The sequence below is a fragment of the Danio rerio genome, chromosome 19 (assembly GCF_049306965.1).
Source record: "Danio rerio strain Tuebingen ecotype United States chromosome 19, GRCz12tu, whole genome shotgun sequence".
NCBI classification, from domain to species: domain Eukaryota; kingdom Metazoa; phylum Chordata; class Actinopteri; order Cypriniformes; family Danionidae; genus Danio; species Danio rerio.
In genome coordinates this window covers 9377501-9397777 of record NC_133194.1, presented here as the reverse complement: position 1 = coordinate 9397777, position 20277 = coordinate 9377501, and the positions used below count along the sequence as shown (strand labels likewise).

General features: G+C 34.6%; 1 protein-coding gene across 3 annotated transcripts in view; it reads right to left on the bottom strand.

Annotated features, from left to right (window-relative positions):
* Positions 1-406: 406 nt before the first annotated feature.
* Positions 407-20277, bottom strand: part of efna3a (ephrin-A3a) — a 195964-nt gene continuing 176093 nt past the window's right edge. For 2 of the 3 annotated variants that reach the window (XM_009294069.4, XM_001340876.7), the window contains 3 exons: positions 18589-18654; positions 13066-13131; positions 407-4018 (listed from right to left, as the gene is read on the bottom strand). In XM_009294069.4, coding sequence (XP_009292344.1) covers positions 3900-4018; positions 13066-13131; positions 18589-18654 — 251 coding nt within the window. In that variant the 3' untranslated portion in view covers positions 407-3899. The remainder of the gene's footprint in view (positions 4019-13065; positions 13132-18588; positions 18655-20277) is intronic. The other variant, XR_012394889.1, reaches the window with a different exon arrangement.

Here is a 20277-nt window from a genome sequence, read left to right as displayed (position 1 = left end):
AATAACAATAATAATAATGATAATATTAATAATGATAATAATAATACTAATACTAATAATAATAATAATAATAATAATAATAGGAACGATAACACATTTTATATTGACATTATTAGCATTTACAATTTTGTATAATTATATTTTATGGTAGTCACATTAATATCTCAGCATGTTCATTACACACCGCAAACCAGAGGCAATCTAAATATCTCTTAAATAGTAAAAGTGGATTTACAAGCAGTGTACCATGACTAAACGAGTGGTCACAAACAGGCCTGGAAACAAAAACTCATAAACATGTTTGTTCTCAAAACGCAAGCGCAAACCCAAACTCATTTACATTAATGCCATGCAGATGATGATTCAGAAATGGTCTAGAAATCAGTAAAAAATAACAAGTAGACTGTTAAAATAAGAATGGTTTATTAAGTTTCAATCTGGTAATTGTCATTCATGATTCGTTTACATGTTTTGTAATCGTTCTAAGGTAAACACGATTGGTACTGTTGTTTCCAACAATGATAAATGCCTTCGTTCTCGCCCGCTCCGTTCTCACCAGCCGAAACTCTCACGCAAGCTTTGAGTATTTAAAACCTACAAATGTGTATCTAAATGCATATGAAAACGCGCACACTCCCGTTCCGTTCCCAGTAAAGTGCACACTCATAAGACACATACGCAGACACGTTTACATTGACATTCACTCTTGACATTGTCTGCGGCGATCGGAGGAATGCTTTTATTCATTAAAACTCATTCCCTTACTGCACTGAAGCTATGCCCACTCAAAAGCCCCTCCCCCATGAATCCCCCCAGCCCCGCCCACCAATACGAACTACAACAATCTCACACTGTCCTATAATAATGAGACCTACTCAACCGAGAGCAATGAATGAGATTTTGTAACTATGAAATGTGATTCAATTTGCTGGCACATAAACAAAGAACATGAAACGAACAGAAACAAAATTATAATTTGGCATTAGCAAAGACAAGGGAAGATCCCTCAAGAAAGCAGACAAAACTCACAAAGTTTCAAAAAAAGGATCAAATGATCAATAAATAACTCAATAAATTAAGTATATAAAGTAACATACTCAAAGAGCAGTTAAATATGTATCGTACGGTAAAAACTAAGTCTGCATCGCAAAGTCTTCGATATAAAACAGCGAACTGCAGTTTACAAGTCGAGCGCTCTTACAAAAAATGCTAATCGGTGGCACCGGCCAATCCAGCGCCTCTTCGAGATGACACGGTACAGTACATACTATAAGAAATTAAAGTATCTATCCATCTACAGCTCGTTCAGTCGTGCGCTGCTATGATGATCAAACATCTCAGGTCGCACAATGTACAAAAGTGATGGTCTCTGACCTATAACGTGCCTCTAGTTTCTAAGTTCAGCAAAAGAACAAAGAAACTACATAGTAAAAAAATCCGTAAATTTACGTTACGTAAAACAATGGTAGTTAATTTACAGAAATTTACCGTAAAATAATTTACATTAAATTGCAGTAATTAACCAGAAAATAAAATAATTTTATTTTTTTTTCTGTAATGTAACGTCTGTTATTATACAGTAAATTTCTGTAATGTAACGTCTGTTATTATACAGTAAATTTCTGTAATGTAACGTCTGTTATTCTACAGTAAATTTCTGTAATATAACTTTCATTATTCTACAGTAAATTTCTGTAATTTAACATCTGTTATTCTACAGTAAATTTCTGTAATAAAAAGTTCATTATCCTACAGTAAATTTCTGTAATGTAACGTCTGTTATTCTACAGTAAATTTCTGTAATATAACTTTCATTATTCTACAGTAAATTTCTGTAATGTAATGTCTGATATTTTACAGTAAATTTCTGTAATAAAAAGTTCATTATTCTACAGTAAATTTCTGTAATGTAACGTCTGTTTTTATACAGTAAATTTCTGTAATGTAACGTCTGTTATTCTACAGTAAATTTCTGTAATATACCTTTCATTATTCTACAGTAAATTTCTGTAATTTAACATTCATTATTCTACAGTAAATTTCTGTAATTTAACGTCTCTTATTTAACAGTAAATTTCTGTAATTTAACGTTAATTATTCTACAGTAAATTTCTGTAATTTAATGTTTGTTATTCTGCAGTAAATTTATGTAATTTAACGTCTGTGATTTTACAGTAAATTTCTGTAATTTAACGTCCATTATTCTACAGTAAATTTCTGTAATTTAATGTTTGTTATTCTACAGTAAATTTCTGTAATTTAACGTCTGTGATTTTACAGTAAATTTCTGTAATTTAACGTTCATTATTCTTTAGTAAATTTCTGTAATTTAATGTTTGTTATTCTACAGTAAATTTCTGTAATTTAACGTCTGTGATTTTACAGTAAAATTCTGTAATTTAACGTTCATTATTCTACAGTAAATTTCTGTAATTTAATGTTTGTTATTCTTTGATAAATTTCTGTAATTTAACAGTCAGTACTTTACTTTTTCTTTTTTGACAGCTGGGCTGCTGGAAAAAAAACATAAAATAATGGAAATTAAATGACAGAAATTTACCATAAAATAAAAGACGTTAAATTGCAGAAATTTACCAGAAATTTTAAGTAAATGTCTGTTATATAACCTCTGTTATTCTACAGTAAATTTGTGTAATTTAAAGTCCATTTTTCTACCATAAATTTCTGGAATTTAACATCTGCTATTCTACAGTAAATAACTGTAATTTAACGTCCGTTATTCTACAGTTTTGTAATCTAAAGTCTGTTATTTTGCCGTCAATTTCTGTAATTTAAAGTCTGTTATTCTACAGAAAATTTCTGTAATATAACATCCGTTATTCTACAGTTCTGTAATCTAATGTCCGTTATTTTACTGTCAATTTCTGTAATTTAACATCTGTTATTCTACAGTATATTTCTGTAATTTAAAGTCTGTTATTCTACAGTAAATTTCTGTAATTTAACATCCGTTATTCTACAGTAAGTTTCTGTAATTTAACGTCCATTATTCTACAGTAAATTTCTGTAATTTAACATCCGTTATTCTACAGTAAATTTCTGTAATTTAACGTCCATTATTCTACAGTAAATTTCTGTATTTTAACATCTGTTATTCAACAGTAAATTACTGTAATTTAACGTCCGTTATTCTATTCTAAATTTCTGTAATTTAACGGCCGTTATTTTATTTCACCCCAGGTGCCTGAAAAAAAAACGTAAAATTACGGATTTTTTTTACAGTTTAGATGTTTTTTTCCCCACTCCAGCCTGGCAACTAGCAGAAACTGCTGCTGAGCCTTTTTGCCATCGATTCATAAGCCTGACACCTGAACTTAGTGACTGGCGAATGAGTTTTATTGATCTCCGCTGCAGCGCTGTCAATTACCAACACATATTGCAGTCACAAAGGTATGGATTGTGACAGAAAGTTAAGACAGGATCAAAGGTCTCCAGAGCTCCTTGAGTCTCTCAGCTGAAATCCAACGGACCACTGTGATGTTCGTCATCTCCATTGGAGCGCACGTCAATCTCAAAATGCCTCAGTCTGGTTCATTAGAGATGAGAACGGTGCAGCTCGAGGTAGAGAGACCTCACTGTCTAACCACATTGGTTTTTTCCTCTGTTGAAATGTTCGAGTATGTTTGAGAAGAGTGGACGTTCCACCACAAAGGCAAATTCTGAAATCGACGCTCCTTATTCCTAAGGTCCAAAATTGTGGAGACAAAGGCCACTATTTGGGTGCGGTAGATCTACGTTTAGCTCCCGTGTTCAGGGCTCGACTAGGGGTGAATGGATTCTGATTGGGTAATCCCTCCGCACAGGTTGAAGGAAAGGCGATGTTTTGTTTTGTTTTTCGGAGCGCTCGGGTTTGCTCAGATAGGACAGAAAGATGATTGCTAGGACACGAGGAGAGCAGCGAGGAGGAGCGTCGCCACAGTGATTAACAGTCGGTCTCCGGACGGACTGCTGCCGCTTACACTCTTCTCCAGTTTGGGGATCTCAGGGTTAAACTCGTCTGAGACAAGAGGAAGAAAAAAAGCAAAGAAAGAAAGAAAGAGAGAAAGAAAGAAAGAAAGAAAGAAAGAATTAGTGTTCACACTGTAAACAAATACAAAACATCAAGACAACCAATACTTTAAGATTTTTTATTATTTTAATAAGTTATTTAGGTTTTAATTCAATTTTTTTTAAAAGTTATTCAAAGTTTAACTTGATAATTTTCCTCGTTTTGGAAGGGTAAGGGTAGGGGTGTCCTAATTCTCTTTAGCTTGAAGGTGTAGTGCTAAGAGGAAGGGCTAGACAGCCCCTGAAACTGAGATTTTACAGAACCACACTTGAAACCAATGGGTAAGTAAATTTCCCAGAATACATTAGCTACAACTATAGCATGGCTGAACACGGAAGTCAGGAGATGCACAAATTAGTATTTTGTCATTATTATGATATTTTACAACAAACAAGCATGTTTCAATATGTTCATAACCACGTTCTTGTTTTATTATTATGCTTAAAAAAACGCTAAAATAAAAAAAATAAATTAAAAATAAAAACTATCTACAATCCATAATAATAATAACTCCTGTCCCATTGAAACTCGAATAACCTGTCAGAAAAGTCTAGTGGCTAGGAATGACCTATTACAGTGTCTGCTATAATGTTAGTGTTGTTTTTGTGTGTTTACATAGATAAATATGGCCACTGTGTAAATACATAGTACAGTTACAACCTTATTGTCACATTATATCGCTATGATAACATGAAATCGTTGCCTTCAGTGATTTCCGGTAGATAAATACCGCAACTGGAATAACTGCAGCTATCTCCGTCAACAATCTCATATAAGGCAAGAGATTGCAAGGACTTGTGCAGGTGTTGTAGTAGTGTTTAATTTCTTAGAGGTAAATTTTGAAGCCCTTCCCCTTCAGACTCTGTTTCAAGGGTCAAGGGGAAGAGGAAGGGGTAGGTGTACAAAAATAGAATTGGGATTGGGCTTTAGTCAGTTTGATTGATGTAAGTTGAGATGGCTAGAAAAGTTCATTTGATTCAACAAAATAAAAATGAAGGCAATATAAATTTTGTATAATGCATCTATATACTTTCATATATATTTTTAAATAGTTTTTGTTTCCTGTAATACTATGCAGCCACCATATAAGCAAAACATAAATCCCTACAGCAAAGATATTTTTATGTTACAAAAATTATGTTTCAAATAAAGGCTCCTGATTTGTACTTTCCCTTCATCAAAAAATCTTGAAAAAAAAATCAACATTGATATGATTTTTTTTTCCCAAACTTATCAAAAAACGCAGGCCAATACTGCAAAGACATTGACTGTGAGCTGAGCAGTTCATGATAACTTATTTTACAGTACATGTTGCTTCAGACGGCAGCAAGGTGATGCAGTGGGTAGCACAATCGCCTCACAGCAAGAAGGTTACTGGTTGAGCCCCGGCTGAGTGAGTTGGCATTTTTGTGTATGTTCTCCTCATGTTCGTGTGGGTTTCCTCGGGGTGCCCCGAAAACAGTCCAAAAACAAGTGGCATAGGTGAATTGGGTAAGCTAAATTGCCCGTACAGTAGTTTATATGTGTGAATGAGTGTGTATGGATGTTTCCCAGCAATGGGTTGCAGCTGGAAGGGCATCCGCTGCATAAAACATATGCTGGATAAGTTGTCGGTTCATTCCGCTGTGGCGACCCCAGATTAATAAAGGGAAAAAGCCGAAAAGAAAGTGAATGAATGCATGTTGCTTCAGATTCTAGTTTTACGGATGCTACATTTTCTTCAAAGTCATCGCCCAACTGACAAGCATGAGAAACTATTTGTTTAATCTTATTAACCAAAGGGGAAAAAAGTTAGACGCTGAAGTTAGAAATTGACATAGATGGTAAATTCTCACCTACTCGGTCTCAGCGAATGGCATATGGGAGCAGGGGAAATAATGATTTCTCTTTGAGTAACATCGTTACCTACGGCAAATGCAACGGCTTCCCCACAGCCTTCACCAAATATAAGGAAGATAAAACTCATCCATTCATTTTCGGTATTATTACTGGCCCCAAAGCCCGATATAACATTGTACAAGAGTTATTGATGATGAAAATAATCACTTAGAAAAGAGAGAGAAAAGGCTGCAGAGAAAATGAGAGATAGTGAGAGAGAAATCTTATCTATTAAAGCAGGAGATATGATTGTAGAGGGAAGACTGCGGGAAAGAGGTCTGACAGAAATAAACAAAGAATTTCTGACATTTCTTATCAGCTGAAGCATTCTGTATGTTGATAAAGGACACTCGGACAGCTATAGGTTAAATATGCTGCTGTGATGGCAGACGTGAATGGATAGAGACACGGCTCTGTAGATACACGGATGTCAACACATCAGGAAAATGTCTAGAATCTGTTATTGTTAAAAATCTACTTCTGTTGTTCTGTGTGTGACAAAGTAGGATGTGCTCCTGTATCGCCATCTTTTGTTTGGCCTGGATAAAACACGGCTGTCAAACAAAATTTAGCCTTACAATACATCCTTGCTGGTTTTGCCTGAGGACCCAGACATCATGTGACGATTTAACACTGTACCGGTATTGTTTAGTGTGTAAGAGTAAAGAGAGAAATGTTCTGTATAAAAAATAAAAAGATATATAAAAAAAAGATCCAAGCTGTGTGAAATATTTAAAAAAATAAACAATAAAAAATGACTTTTGAGACATTTAAGAGAATTGGAAAAAAAATGAATGAAACAAATTATTATAAATACAGTGCTCAGCATATATAAGTAAACACCCCTCACAAATCTCTCTTTTAAATTCATATTATTAATAGGAAGCTCTAAAATATTATATTTGTGCAGATACATTATATTAGTCAGTACTAAAGTCAAATCTGGAGCTTATCTGACAAAATAACTAATGATAACAGTATAAAAAAGAAGACCCAAATTTATGTTATAGAAAAATATTAAATACAAATTAAAAAAAGGAAAAATCAGGAGATCAAAATATTTTTAAAAAGTTGAAATTTTGTAGGTTGTAACTTTTTTGCAGTATTTAGCTTGAATTTAATTGTATTATCTATATAATTTCTAAATAAGCTTGGTGACTAAAATATTATTTTAAGAAATATATCTGTTTAATAAATCTGTTTAGTTTAAATGCACCAAAAATACACTGAATATATTTACTCAGAAATGGATAAAAATAATAATTTTCATAATGGGTTGTACTCAACTATGCTGTTGATTGTTCTTAATTATCTTAAAAAAACACCAGCTATTCTTAAATAACTGGTTTGTAAATAATGCAATACTTAATTTAGTAATAGTATTTATGAAAAGTATGAAAATGCCTAACAAGAATTAGACAAGAATAAAGCACTTGTAGCTGTATTTAAAAACTGCTTACCAATGTCTATTAATCTAGAGTTAATGCTTAATGATGTGTTCATATCAGATGCGGATGAAGCGTCAAGCACCAGTGATTTACATGTTAAGTCAATGCAAAGGCGCGAATAGACATTCTGCAGTGCGATATGTGCGAATGGCGCAGCGTGAATGACACAAATTGCGCGAATGGCTCGGTGCGAATTGAGCGTTTTGCACATTTGACATTGCTCAAGTTTGAAAATCTGAACTTTAGCGGACATTTGTGCCACGTTAACCAATCAGGAGCTTGCTCTTGTGAGGGCGTGATTTTGACATGTCCAGGGGGAAAATCCTCCAGCACACACCAATAACAGTTTATTAAACTGGGCTCGGCTCATTCAGAAGCACCGCTGAATGGTTCTATCAATCAAGTATAGTTTCTGGAGGAGTTTATAAGCTCACAGAGCAGGGTGCACCTCTGAAAGGATGTAGTGCACTCAGACATGGCTCCGAATGAATCAACACTTTTTTTCAGCCTTCATAAAGCACATAAACAAAGTTATTTTCTCAATAAAATCCATCTTAGCCATTTTGACGCGCGAATGAAGCAGGTAAACTCAAATGTTCACGTTTCTATTTACAATCCGCATCTGGTTTGAACACAGCATAACAGATAATGAATGAACTATTTGCTAATGCTAAATAAATGACTCATAGTGTGTAGTTATTATAAAGTGTTGCCATTTTTTTTCAAATAATTGAAAAGTGCTGTATGAAAGTTTGACACCCAGTGGTTGAACTAGGTTTTGCACAGCTGGTTTAATACACACACAAGGGCAGGTTGCCAGATTGACGACACCAACAGCAATGTGCCTGTTGAGCCTAAATGCTGATTTAAGCTGATTTAAACCGTATTCTAAATATAATCAAAAGCACACAATATATTTATATTTTATAATTTATAAATGTATAAAAAATTATATTTTAGAAACAGCTTCTATTTCCCGCAGCTGAACAACAGAAAACTGGCAATGATCACCTCAGGTACACCTCATGTGCTGTGTGAGTGTGAATGTCATTTTACATGACATTTATTGCCATACTACCGCAAGCAGCAGCAGACAGTTCACCTCAGATCTTGACAATAAAATAAACAACTTGATATGGAACTTTAGAACTGTGACTCATTGGAAGACAACATATATCAGTGATTCAGCATCTGCGTTTAATAGTGTTAAAGTCGTTTAATATGTATTAATTAGATTATAAATGTTACCATTTTGTTGGAGTGCAGTAAGTGCACTATTCTGTGCTTCTGAATGGCTGAATTTAAATTTCGGTTGTGTTTCGTCTAGTGCAAACAGCCAAATTGTTTATCACTGCATATGTCTTTGTGAAGCGTGTTGTTAAGAATTATAGGTTAACAAAATAACCTGCACACCAAATGTTAAACTCAAATGTGGAACTCTGAATCTGCCTCTCATTTCGGAGTCAGCTACTGTCCACCAGAGGTCGCATTTCAGTTAAGGACACACACTTTGAGAGTCTTCCTGACTGGATTAATGAAATACGTTGTTTTTCACCATGGCAACCCGTGTTGCTGAAATATAAATGGCTAAACTGACAATGAGCCGGTTAAAGAGACCAAAAAAAAAAAGACAGGCGTTCAGACAGGTAACGCACATTTTCATAGCAGATTATATGACTCCAGCATTGTTTTTCAGATAAACAAGATGTTCACTTAGCATGTTTCTCAAATATCAGCAAATTAGGGATGCTCAAAATAATCGATTAACCGTTAACCGAAAGGGTGCGTTTGTAACCGATTAATGCTATCAGTTAAACGATTAAAAATATTATTTTATATATTTTTAGTTTGGCTGCATAAGGGGCCGACTAAATGCGCCTTTGCGTTAAGAGGGGGATCTTTTGCACGCGGCTCATCCCAGAGCAGCACGTTTTGTTGTCAAGACAACTAGAGAGAACTTTTAAAGAGCATGGTTTCCGCTACATTCATTCTTCCTTGGCGGGGACTAAAATGCATCCCTCCACGGCTACATTACCCATTCAAAACATTCAGTCATTGTTGTTGTTTTAAATAGCGGATTATAATCGTACCAAAATGTATTTAAAGGTAAGTGGATTATAACAGCGCAAACTTTTCTGTAACCGTATAGTGCTGTGCTGTTTCTATCCGTTTAATCCCTTGGCGTTACGTGCTGACTGACTGACTGACTGACAGGTGCGCGATGCGTGAGGCCAGCAAACATGCAGAAGCTTTCAGTTAAGATGATGACAAATTCTTATACTTTATTTATAGATAAAGGTATATGACTGCATATAATCACTCTATCTTGCTGGAGTTTTTAGCCGTTTCGCTTTAATTGAAGACGCATTAAATAAAGGCATATTAAATAAAGGCATATTTTCCATGGAGCGAGCGATTTGAGGAAGTCAGCTATTTTAATTTGACGGAAGAAAAAACATATGATTGGAAAAAACAGCCTATGCCGGTTATTAAAAAGAATCAGTCATTATTTTCATTTTGTTATAAAAACTTATTATTTAAGTGTAAATAATTTAGGGCAGTCCTATTTTTTTTTTATTCATTTTATTTAGTTTATTCTGTTCTTCTGTGCTAAACACTGCAGGTGCGTGAAAATGCTCTGTTGTATTGTTCTGTTATTTATATGCTAGCATATAAAAATAAATCAGTATTTTAAAATGCAATATTTAATGTGTCAGACACAAAATAGACATGTCAATTTGTTTAATATAAAATTAATAGTAATCTGACCAGTTAACCGTTAATAACCGATTAATGAGTGACGATTGTCGGTTAGCAAAATTAACCGAAATGAGCATCCCTACAGCAAACATGTTATGGTATATGTAAGCTTTAGAAGAGTCAAAAGAGTCTGGTATAAACTTTGCCTCACTGTAATTACCATTCTCCTTTCGCAGTGAACACCCAGTCTATTAAATCTCCAAGATCTCTAAAGCTGTGTTAAACTTTGGTAATCTTTTCAGAAAAGTGACTATGCCTTGCTATTTTTTGGACATCTGTAACTATATCTCATCATATCTGTTTCAGTGAGGAGAATAATCCCTGACTGGAACCCGTTCGTTGCTGAGACTGAAGCAGAATGAATGTCTGAATGCAGCGTCAGCACAAATGATGACATTATGGAGCCGTTGACAGAAACAAAGTAAAACTTAGCCTTATTTCCCAAGACTGCTGCACACAAGGTTTTTTTTCTTCTCCACATAATGGGGTGGTTGACCTGTCAGCAATGTGTTTTTATAAGATATGGTTTGGAAACGCTAACGAGATGTTGACAGCTTTAGAAGTAGAAGGTTCTGGATGAAAACAGAGGGGAACATTTGGTTCATGCCGTGTGCTGTATGTGTGTCATAAATGAATATAAGAATCAGTTTAATGGTGCAATCACACACACACACGGACGCACACACACACACAGATGTCCTACTGCTAGAGTGCTTTTAGATGCCTGCGGCGGTGTAAAGTGCCAGCTATTTGTTGCATTATGTGTTTTAGCAAGGGCACGGGGGCGTTGAGCCAAGCTTTGCATCCTGCAGTGTGTCCCCATGATGCTTTCTGTGATCCTGATGTGAACTTGAGTTTCTGGGTATTTTGCTGGACATACATTTCAGATGTATTCGTAATGCGCTTCACACGTTTAAAGGCAGATTTCTCAGAATATAAACACTTTTTGGTGTGAGAATCAATAAATGCATTTATTTTTTTGTTGTTGTTGGTCAATTGCTGACCACTGCAATAAACAAACAAACATATAAATAACAGGAAATCCTGATGAACATAAATGATTTCTCATTTAAAACATATACATATATACATAATAGCCATGCAATGTTCTGCAAATACAGCCTCTTTACTCTTGTGTATTACTCCGCCCACATAGTGATAGCAGATCAATAGACTCACTACAGTTTGACAAATATTGCAGCTGTTGGACAACATAATGTAAATCTGAGGATTTTTTAGGGAAGTATGTAGTTGTTTAGAGTGCTACTTTGCAGTTTATTTATAAGGACAGTGTCGATTTCACATATTTATATATTCTGAGATCAGCAGCCATCAGCCTGTCATACTGAGCTGACCAAAGACGGTTGCAAGATGCCACAAGATGGCAACACAAGATGGCAACAGAGACAGCATATTAAGTCCTAAGTTTCTTTTCGTATTTCAAACTACAGCTGATCAAATCATTACAGAACAGTTAAGTGATACTGTAAGTCGATCTCTCTCTTTTGTATTTTGTAGTGCTGTATTTATACCATAGTAATCTGCTAGTGTTTGCTTTGCTTTGGCTTTTCCGTGGTTAATTATTGTTAGCTCCCGATTGCAACAGATAAATAATGGAAAATATCTGTAGACTGATGGCATTTCATGCCATTCAGCCTTATAATCTTAAAATGTGATCAAAATCGCCTGTTTTGTCATACTTTTAGACATTACGCTATAGAATGTAAATGAATGGCGGAAGAAAGTAGCTCCTCATTTTCCTTATTTTATATATATGTATAGCTGTAAATTATGATACTATTTACAAATACATGAAATATCACAACAGATCTATCAAAACATTTTTACGCATTAAAAAAAATCTACATTTTTTAGTCGAATCAACTTAACTTTTCTAGTTATTGCAACTTACATCAATTTAACTGACTAGAAACATAAAGTTAAACTTTGGGTAACACTTCAGTTTAGGTAAAAATCTACACCACTACTGGTTTATTGTCTGCCTTGTATTAAGATATTGGTAACACTTTAATTTTATGGTCCATTTGAGTATTAGTAGACTGTCTGCTTAATATCTGTTAAGTTATTAGCTGTTCATTAGCACTTGTATGATCTTTTTTTACATCTTTAATCCTACCCAACAACCAAACCCCACAATTACTTTATTTACTATTAATAAGCAGCTAATTAGTAGTTCATTGAGCTAAAATGGTTTGTTAAGAGCGTGAATTGTACAATAAAATCAGGTGTAACTAAAAATTGTTGAAACCTGATAAACTAATTGAAACATGTTACTGTAACACACAAATATTTGTTGCCATGTCATATCATGTTTACAGTGCTCTTTTATCATTAATATCTATTTACTTGTGTATTTATTATTATTATTATTTTATTATAATTATTGTAATTTTTCTCATTAATATTTATTTTTCAGTAACCCACCCTAAAAAGTAACAACTGAAATTAAGCATATTACAATTTTGTAGCATATACTAGCATATCAAATACAGACAAACAAACAACAAATAAATAAATAATAAACAAAACAAAAATAAAAAAATAAAAATATATATAATATTATATATATAAGTCTACTGGGTCTCTAAAGTGGTGTCAAACATCAGAAATCTTTTCAGATTCCAGGCACTCATAATGATTTTCTCATTCCTACTGCCAGATTTCTCAGAATAAAAATGTTCTTTGAGTGAGGGCAAGAGAGAATCAATAAATGCTTCCATTTGCTTGTTATTGGTTAATCACCGGACGTTAACGAATCATCCGGGCTTTTAGGAGGAATTTCAGATAATAGGAAATAGTAATATTTCTGAGAGCAGCTAAACAAAAATTGCATTGTGTTCAGGATTCACATGTATATGTGCGTGTGTGTGTGTGTGTGTACGCACTCACCGATGTCATGCAGTTTGGGTCTGACAGTGTAGTCAGGTGGACTCGAGTCGTCATCTGAATTCGAGACTGAACACAAGAAAACACATGATCTCAGTGCATGCAGTGGTTGCAAAACTGTTCAGGCATTAAAGGAGCTGATTTAAAAACATGTCATGCATTTATATAGACAATGTGTGAAGTGCTTGTAATGTAACTTGAAAAATGAGGCCTTCCATCACTTCTGAGCTTGTCCGTGAAAGCCTGTAGGCTGATTTTTATGTGAAGGACTTACAGTATAATAAATAAAAAAGCATGTGACGGTCTATGCCACACGAAACATGTGCTTACACAAAGATCAAGATAAAAGAAAAAGAGAACTGTTTTGTGTTTTTATTTCAATGCGTCATGCAATGAAAAGGGATTAAAAGGTCCATCCAAAATTGAACATTTACTCACTATTTACTCACTTTGAGTGATTCCAAAACACAAAGCTGAAAATCTGTAACCTGTGTTGGGTGTAATGCATTACGAGTAATGCGAGTTACGTAATATTATTACTTTTCTAAGTAATGAGCAAAGTCAGAGTTAATTTTAAAAAATAAGTAATAATATTTGAGTTACTTTAAAAAAATGTAAAGCAAGTTATTTTTTAGTTTAAATTATTAGCTTAAAAAAGCTGAATTAAAATGAATCATGCAGTCAATTAGAGAATGTGTTTATTATTTTGAACAAAAAGGCATTGTTTCAATGGACAGTGATTTTACTTGACAAATATTACAACAGTAGCAAAGACATTGCTTTAAACTTTCAATAATTTCCAAATACAGTACAACATGTATAGTTCTGTGGTAAGAAGTTCTCAGATAACATAATGCTAAAGTATTATTTTTTGATGTGTTTTTACAGGTTAATGAAGGTGTAGGTTATACAGTGTGCTTTTAATTGCAGAACTCCTTTATTAAAAAGAAAGAAAGAAAGAAAGAAAGAAAGAAAGAAAGAAAGAAAGAAAGAAAGAAAGAAAGAAAGAAAGAAAGAAAGAAAGAAAGAAAGAAAGAAAGAAAGAAAGAAAGAAAAAAAAAGAAAGAAAAAAAAAACAAGTTCTGAAAGAGATCAAATCTCAGACAGGTAATAAAAAGTAATTAAAAAGTAACATAACACATTACTTACCATAAAAAGCAACCAAGTAATGCAGCTAGTTACTTTTTTGAGAGAGTAACTCAATATTGTAACATGTGACTTAAAAAGTAACTTTCCCCAACACTAGTGGTGTAACGGATCACAAATCTGCAGTTCAGATCACTCTGCGGTTTTGAGTCATGGATCGGACCATTTTTCGAATCAGCAAAAAAGGGAGGGGACAAATGTCATTTGCTTTCCATTTATGCAAAAATATTACTGTAAAAACATTGCTTTTCACAAACAGAACTTAGAACCTGTAATTTTAATAAAAATAAAAATCCAAGAAAGAACCAGCTGAAAAAAACAGTCTTTAATAGAAGAAGCTTAAAAAGGTTTAAGGTAAATGATGAGAGAATTGTAATTTTGGGCTAAAAACCTACCCCTTTAAGCCAGCTCTATACAGTATTTTAAATAGTTTTAAAAATCAAAATATCAAAAGATTATTGTTACTAGGGATGCTTCGATCGATTGGCCGAAGATCGTTATCGGTCGATAATAACATTTAATGACTTGATTGTTTTTTTATTTCTTATGCATTAAATATGCGCTTCATTTTTTTCTTGATTGAGACATGTTGAATTATTCTTTCATCATTTGCAATTTTTCCAAATTGTATTGATTGTAATTTTTCTTATATTACTATATATAATTATAAGCTTTATAATTATAAGCTTGAAGCATTAGACTCGGTATTCGCTATTGGCTGATCACCAAGACAAGGAATCTGTACTCGGTATCGGCTGCAAACATCCTGATCAGAGCATCCCAAATAATTACCTCACCTGTCGACATGATGCTAGTAAACAGGAGTATTATTAACTGCTCTTTTCTCACTGCTGTCGTTTTATCATATCTTTATTTTGTTATCAAGAGCAAAGCGCACAGCACATACTTACATATTCATCAAAACGATATTAATATAATATGCGAATGTATTTTCATCTTCTTTCAATATTAATCAAATAATAAATGAACTGTGAAAGGCATTGTGTGTAAATTTATGGCCACTGAATCATGTACAGTCTCTTATACAATACTCATACAGTTCATTTAAGGGTCAATCGCATAAAAGCGCTGATGGAAGAGGAAAGTGTTGATATCAGCTCATGTCCATAATGAACAACACAATCAACCGATCTTTATCCTGGTAATGGGCATTCATGTGGCATTGCAAATAAATTCTCTTTCTACTTTTATGCTCTCTCTGGTCTCTGCCTTGATCCTGCTTTAGCAAATATCACAGCATGTCAAGTGCCAGATCAGTTAAGACCAGAGTGAGAATTACAGGGGGAGTTTAACCCTCACTAATTAACACTTGATCCCCCCTGAAGGACATCAAAAACAAAATGTGCGTGTGTGTGTGTGTGTGTGTGCATATGTGTGTGTGTGCTGTTTAGGAAGGGTCTCTGGAAAATAGTTTGCACTAATCTAATCTTTATTAATACTACTACTACTACTACTACTACTACTACTAATAATAATAATAATAATAATAATAATAATAATAATGAAAAATAAAAAATTAAATAATAATAATGCTATTAATTTTAAGGTGACCTAGTTACAGTATAAACTCTTCATTTAGCATATTACTCAGTAATATGAATTAATTGCATGTACTTACAATATGGTTGGGGTTAGAATGTGGGTTAGGTTTAGGGTCAGTTACAAGTAATTATGCATGATTCATTGTAGTTACTGTAGTATGGCCATGGAACATGCGTAACTACATCACCTTTACCGGAAAAAATTCAGCAGGTGACCTGAAACCAGCAGATCTAGTCTACAGAATACCTTGTCGACACCATAAGTCATCAAAACGCACGTTTAACTTTTAAATTAGATAAAAAGTTGTTTAAAATTAGAATTAAAAGTCAAATTATACTCGTAGTATGTATTTTAATAGATGCCTCAGCTTGTGCATGAACGGTAAACAGTAAACAGTAAGCTCTTAAACAGCAAACTAGCAGTAATCTTTAACAGTGGTGCACACTAACATATTACAAATACTCAAATCACTGTAATTGAGTAGTTTTTCTCAGGAACTGTACTTTACTGAGTAGTTTTAAAGATGTATACTTAAAGATGGCTGACTTCTAACGTCCAACCTAAAATCAACCAAATATCAACGTCTGATGATGTTACAGCTTGATGTTGTGTGGATGTTACCACTATGACGTCTATCAGATATTGGACATCGGTTGCCATACCTGACAAATAAATGTCAGTATTTGATGTCAATATGACGTTGGTTTAAGATGTTGGCACAACACTGGATTTTGGTCGCTTTTCAACACAACCTAAAATCAACCAAATATCAATGTTGTTTGACATCGCTATTGGACATCAAAATAACATTGTCCTTAGACACTGGTTAGACATTGAATTTAGTTTACCTGATGTCAAACCTAAATTTACCCTAATATTAACGTCTTATTAATGTTGTGTGCCTGCTGAGCAATAACTGAATGCACTACAGAATGTTACCTTTGAACACATTAACAAATTACATGTAAATCTATCAGCTTTTTACAGCGTATTACTCACTACTCTTGAGTTCTTTAGCTACTATTTACTCATACTTTGAGTAATCATAACAACATATACTTTTACTCTACCTGCAGTACACTTTAAGGCAAGTAATGGTACTTTTAGTTAATTTGATTTTTTTATTACTCTTTTCAAAATTAGATTTTTTTTTTCTATAAAAATTTTTAGATTTTGATAATTTATCAACTCAGGCTCATCATGGATACAAACATACATTTCTGGACATCGCAAAATATGCCTGAAGATACATTTTTTTGCAGTTTTTGTTTTCGCAAATCCGCCAGAGGCCGCTGTGTACACTTTTTCTGATTGCAAATTTCTTTCGTGAGTGCCATTCAAGCCTGCTTTTCTCATGTAAATCCACCAGAGGCCGCTGTGTACACTTTTTTTAGATTTCAAATTTCTCTCGTGAGTGCCATTTGCGCCTACTTTTATCGCATAAATCCACCAGAGGCTGCGAATTATGTAGCTAGAGGTATGTATGGTGAACGCTATGGGGCGGTATGACGCCATTCTTTTTGACGCTTACCGCTTACCTCTGTTTGGAGAGCTTTCCCACCGCAACTAGTTTGTCCAGTTAGCTAGACGACTGGGATCGAGTCTGGAAAGAGCGGTTCCAGAAATCAGGTAAGACAAAAACAGAATCAAAAAAATAAAATGAACGAGTGAATAACAGGGTGAGAATGTGGTAAAATCTGAAAAAGTGGTAAAAATCAGACGAGGGCTTTTCTTTTTCTGGACGGCTTTTGTAAACTGTAGATTGGGTTTAGGGAAGTAAGCGAGTGGGCGGGTCAATCTGTAAAATTGGTTGGGTTTAGGGAATGAGGAGGGTGGATCGGTCGATTGGCCAGTCACCCATTCAATCATTCAGTCGGTTGACAGTGGCCTCTGGTGGGTTTATGTGAGTACAGCGCGGTGCGAACAGCATTCGCGAGAGACACTCAAGATGTGGAAAAAAAAAGCACACAGCGGCCTCTCGCAAACAAAAACTGCAAAAATACATACCTTTGAGAATGTATTTCACGGTCATCAGAAACGTTCACGGGAGTATGTTTTCAGAATGAGCCTGGGTTGAATATTCAATTAACACTGGTCAAGACATGATTTTTACCTTTGAGCCAATAAATACTGGTGTGAATACTATTAAAATGATTACTGCATTAGAAAATTATGTTCATTCATTTACATAATTCATTAAAATATTGTCTTCTCATTAAATGTGCACCTTTTTATCACAAAATGTTCACTGCCTTGTATTTTGCAAGCCTTTACAGTAACTTATTACTCCCAAAAAGGTATTTGTGTGTGTGTGTGTGTGTGTGTGTGTGTGTAGCACAAGATCTTATTGGAATAATCTTTTTATTCTAATAAATGCACAAAAGACCTTTTTTTTTTTTTTTTTGCAAAATGTGTTAAATGTATTGGCTTAATAAATAAATTTACATTTTACATGTGAATTCACATGCTAGCTGTCTCCCTTCTTTACACAAATCACTCATTCTCATTTTTTGTAGTTGATATAATTAAATACAGCATAAACAAATGCAAAGCCATATCAAACAAATATATGAACACACATGTACGTGAGAAATATCACTGATAGATATAAATACAGCAAAGTGAAAGAGAGAGCTAGGGATGAGAGGATCTCTCCACACATGGCTCTGATCAAACAGGCCACAGAACGTGTTCAAGCATTAAGTCCTGAAAATAGTTTGCTCACACACAAACACACATCAAAACCATCATTCTCATGACCTTCTCCTGTGGTGTACACGTGTGTGTGTGTGTGTGCGCGCGTGTGATAATCCTCACCTGTAGAACAGCAGACATACACCCGCAGTCTTAAACAGCTGTGTCCGTGATGATGGATCGGTGTAGCTGAAACAACACACGACAGCACAAGCATTAACCTACTGCCACCTCCTGGACGATGACAGGCACTTCAGGTTCAGAATGTATTAAATACACGCTCACTACAAAATGGACAGTATGCAGTATAGTATATCCATTAAGTAAACAAGGAATGATAATGAACATGTAAATATTAGTATTCTGAAACTGCAATCACGGCACTCTCCCACTTTCCTAGCTTTTATAGCTGTCAGGAATGTAGCGCCTACTGCAAAAAAAGAAAAAAAAAGAAGTCTGTACTCTAGACATCATCCTTTTGAGGTTTTTATTAAATCTAAACAGAAGGCGGTGGTGTCTGAGAAAGACTGTTCAGCTGAAGTGCTGTCAAGATGTTTAAAACCCAGTTTAGACTTAATAAACACTTCAAAATGATGTATTATCAGAGTTCAGTCTGTAGAATTTTCTCTTTAAAAATACAATATTGCTTTCCTGTCATGTGACCTAATCTGTAAATATATTAACATTTGTAAATCAAAAACATGATCAAGTCAATCCCATTTGAGTGGAGGATACAATAATACTTTCTGCACAGTTTTAGTAAGAAGTGCACAATAGGTATAGAAAGTAATTCATTCATTCATTCAATTTCTTTTCAGCGTTACTAATCCAGAGTCGCCACTGTGGAATGAACCGCCAACTTATCCAGCATATGTTTTACGAAGCAGATACCCTTCCAGCTGCAACCCAACACTGGGAAACACCCATACACTCTCATTCACACACATATACTACAGCCCATTTAGTTTATTTAATTTACCTATACAGCATGTCTTTGGACTGTGGGGGAAACCGGAGCACCCGGAGGAAACCCATGCGAACTAGGGGAGAACATGCAAACTCCACACAGAAATGCCAACTGACCCAGCCAGGGCTCAAACCAGTGACCTTCTTGCTGTGAGGCGATTGTGCTAACCACTGTGCCACCATAGAAAGTAAATAATTAGTGCTAGTCAACCTATTCTATTCTGTATATGTTCCATTTTGGTGTCATTACTCATGTCCTATTCCAGCGGGTATCTTCTGTAAATAATGATAAAAAACTAAAATAGGTGGTATGTTGGCTGTCGGAGAAAAATTGAACAGAACACATAAATAATGAATAGTGCACAAAATACAGCATACTACAGTAAGTACCATAGTATCCATTATGATATCCGTGGTATAGAATGGTTGTGTGCTATTTTAAAGCAATATTCATTCATTCATTTTCTTTTCGGCTCAGTCACTTAATTAATCTGAGATCGCCACAAAGGAATGAACAGCCAACTTATCCAGCAAATGTTTTACGCAGCGGATGCTTTTCCAGTCGCAACCCATCACTGGGAAACATCCACACACACTCATTCACACACATACACTAATGAAAATTAGCCTACCCAATTCACCTATCCCCCCCTCTTTGGACTTGTGGGGGAAACCGGAGCACCTGGAGGAACCCCATGCGAACATGGGGAGAACATGCAAACTCCACACAGAAATGCCAAATGAACCCGCAACCTTCTTGCTGTAAATTAACAAACTACCCACTGATATTTAAAGAATGAATTACGCATGCATCAAACAAAAAGTCCCAGCATTTTACAAAATATC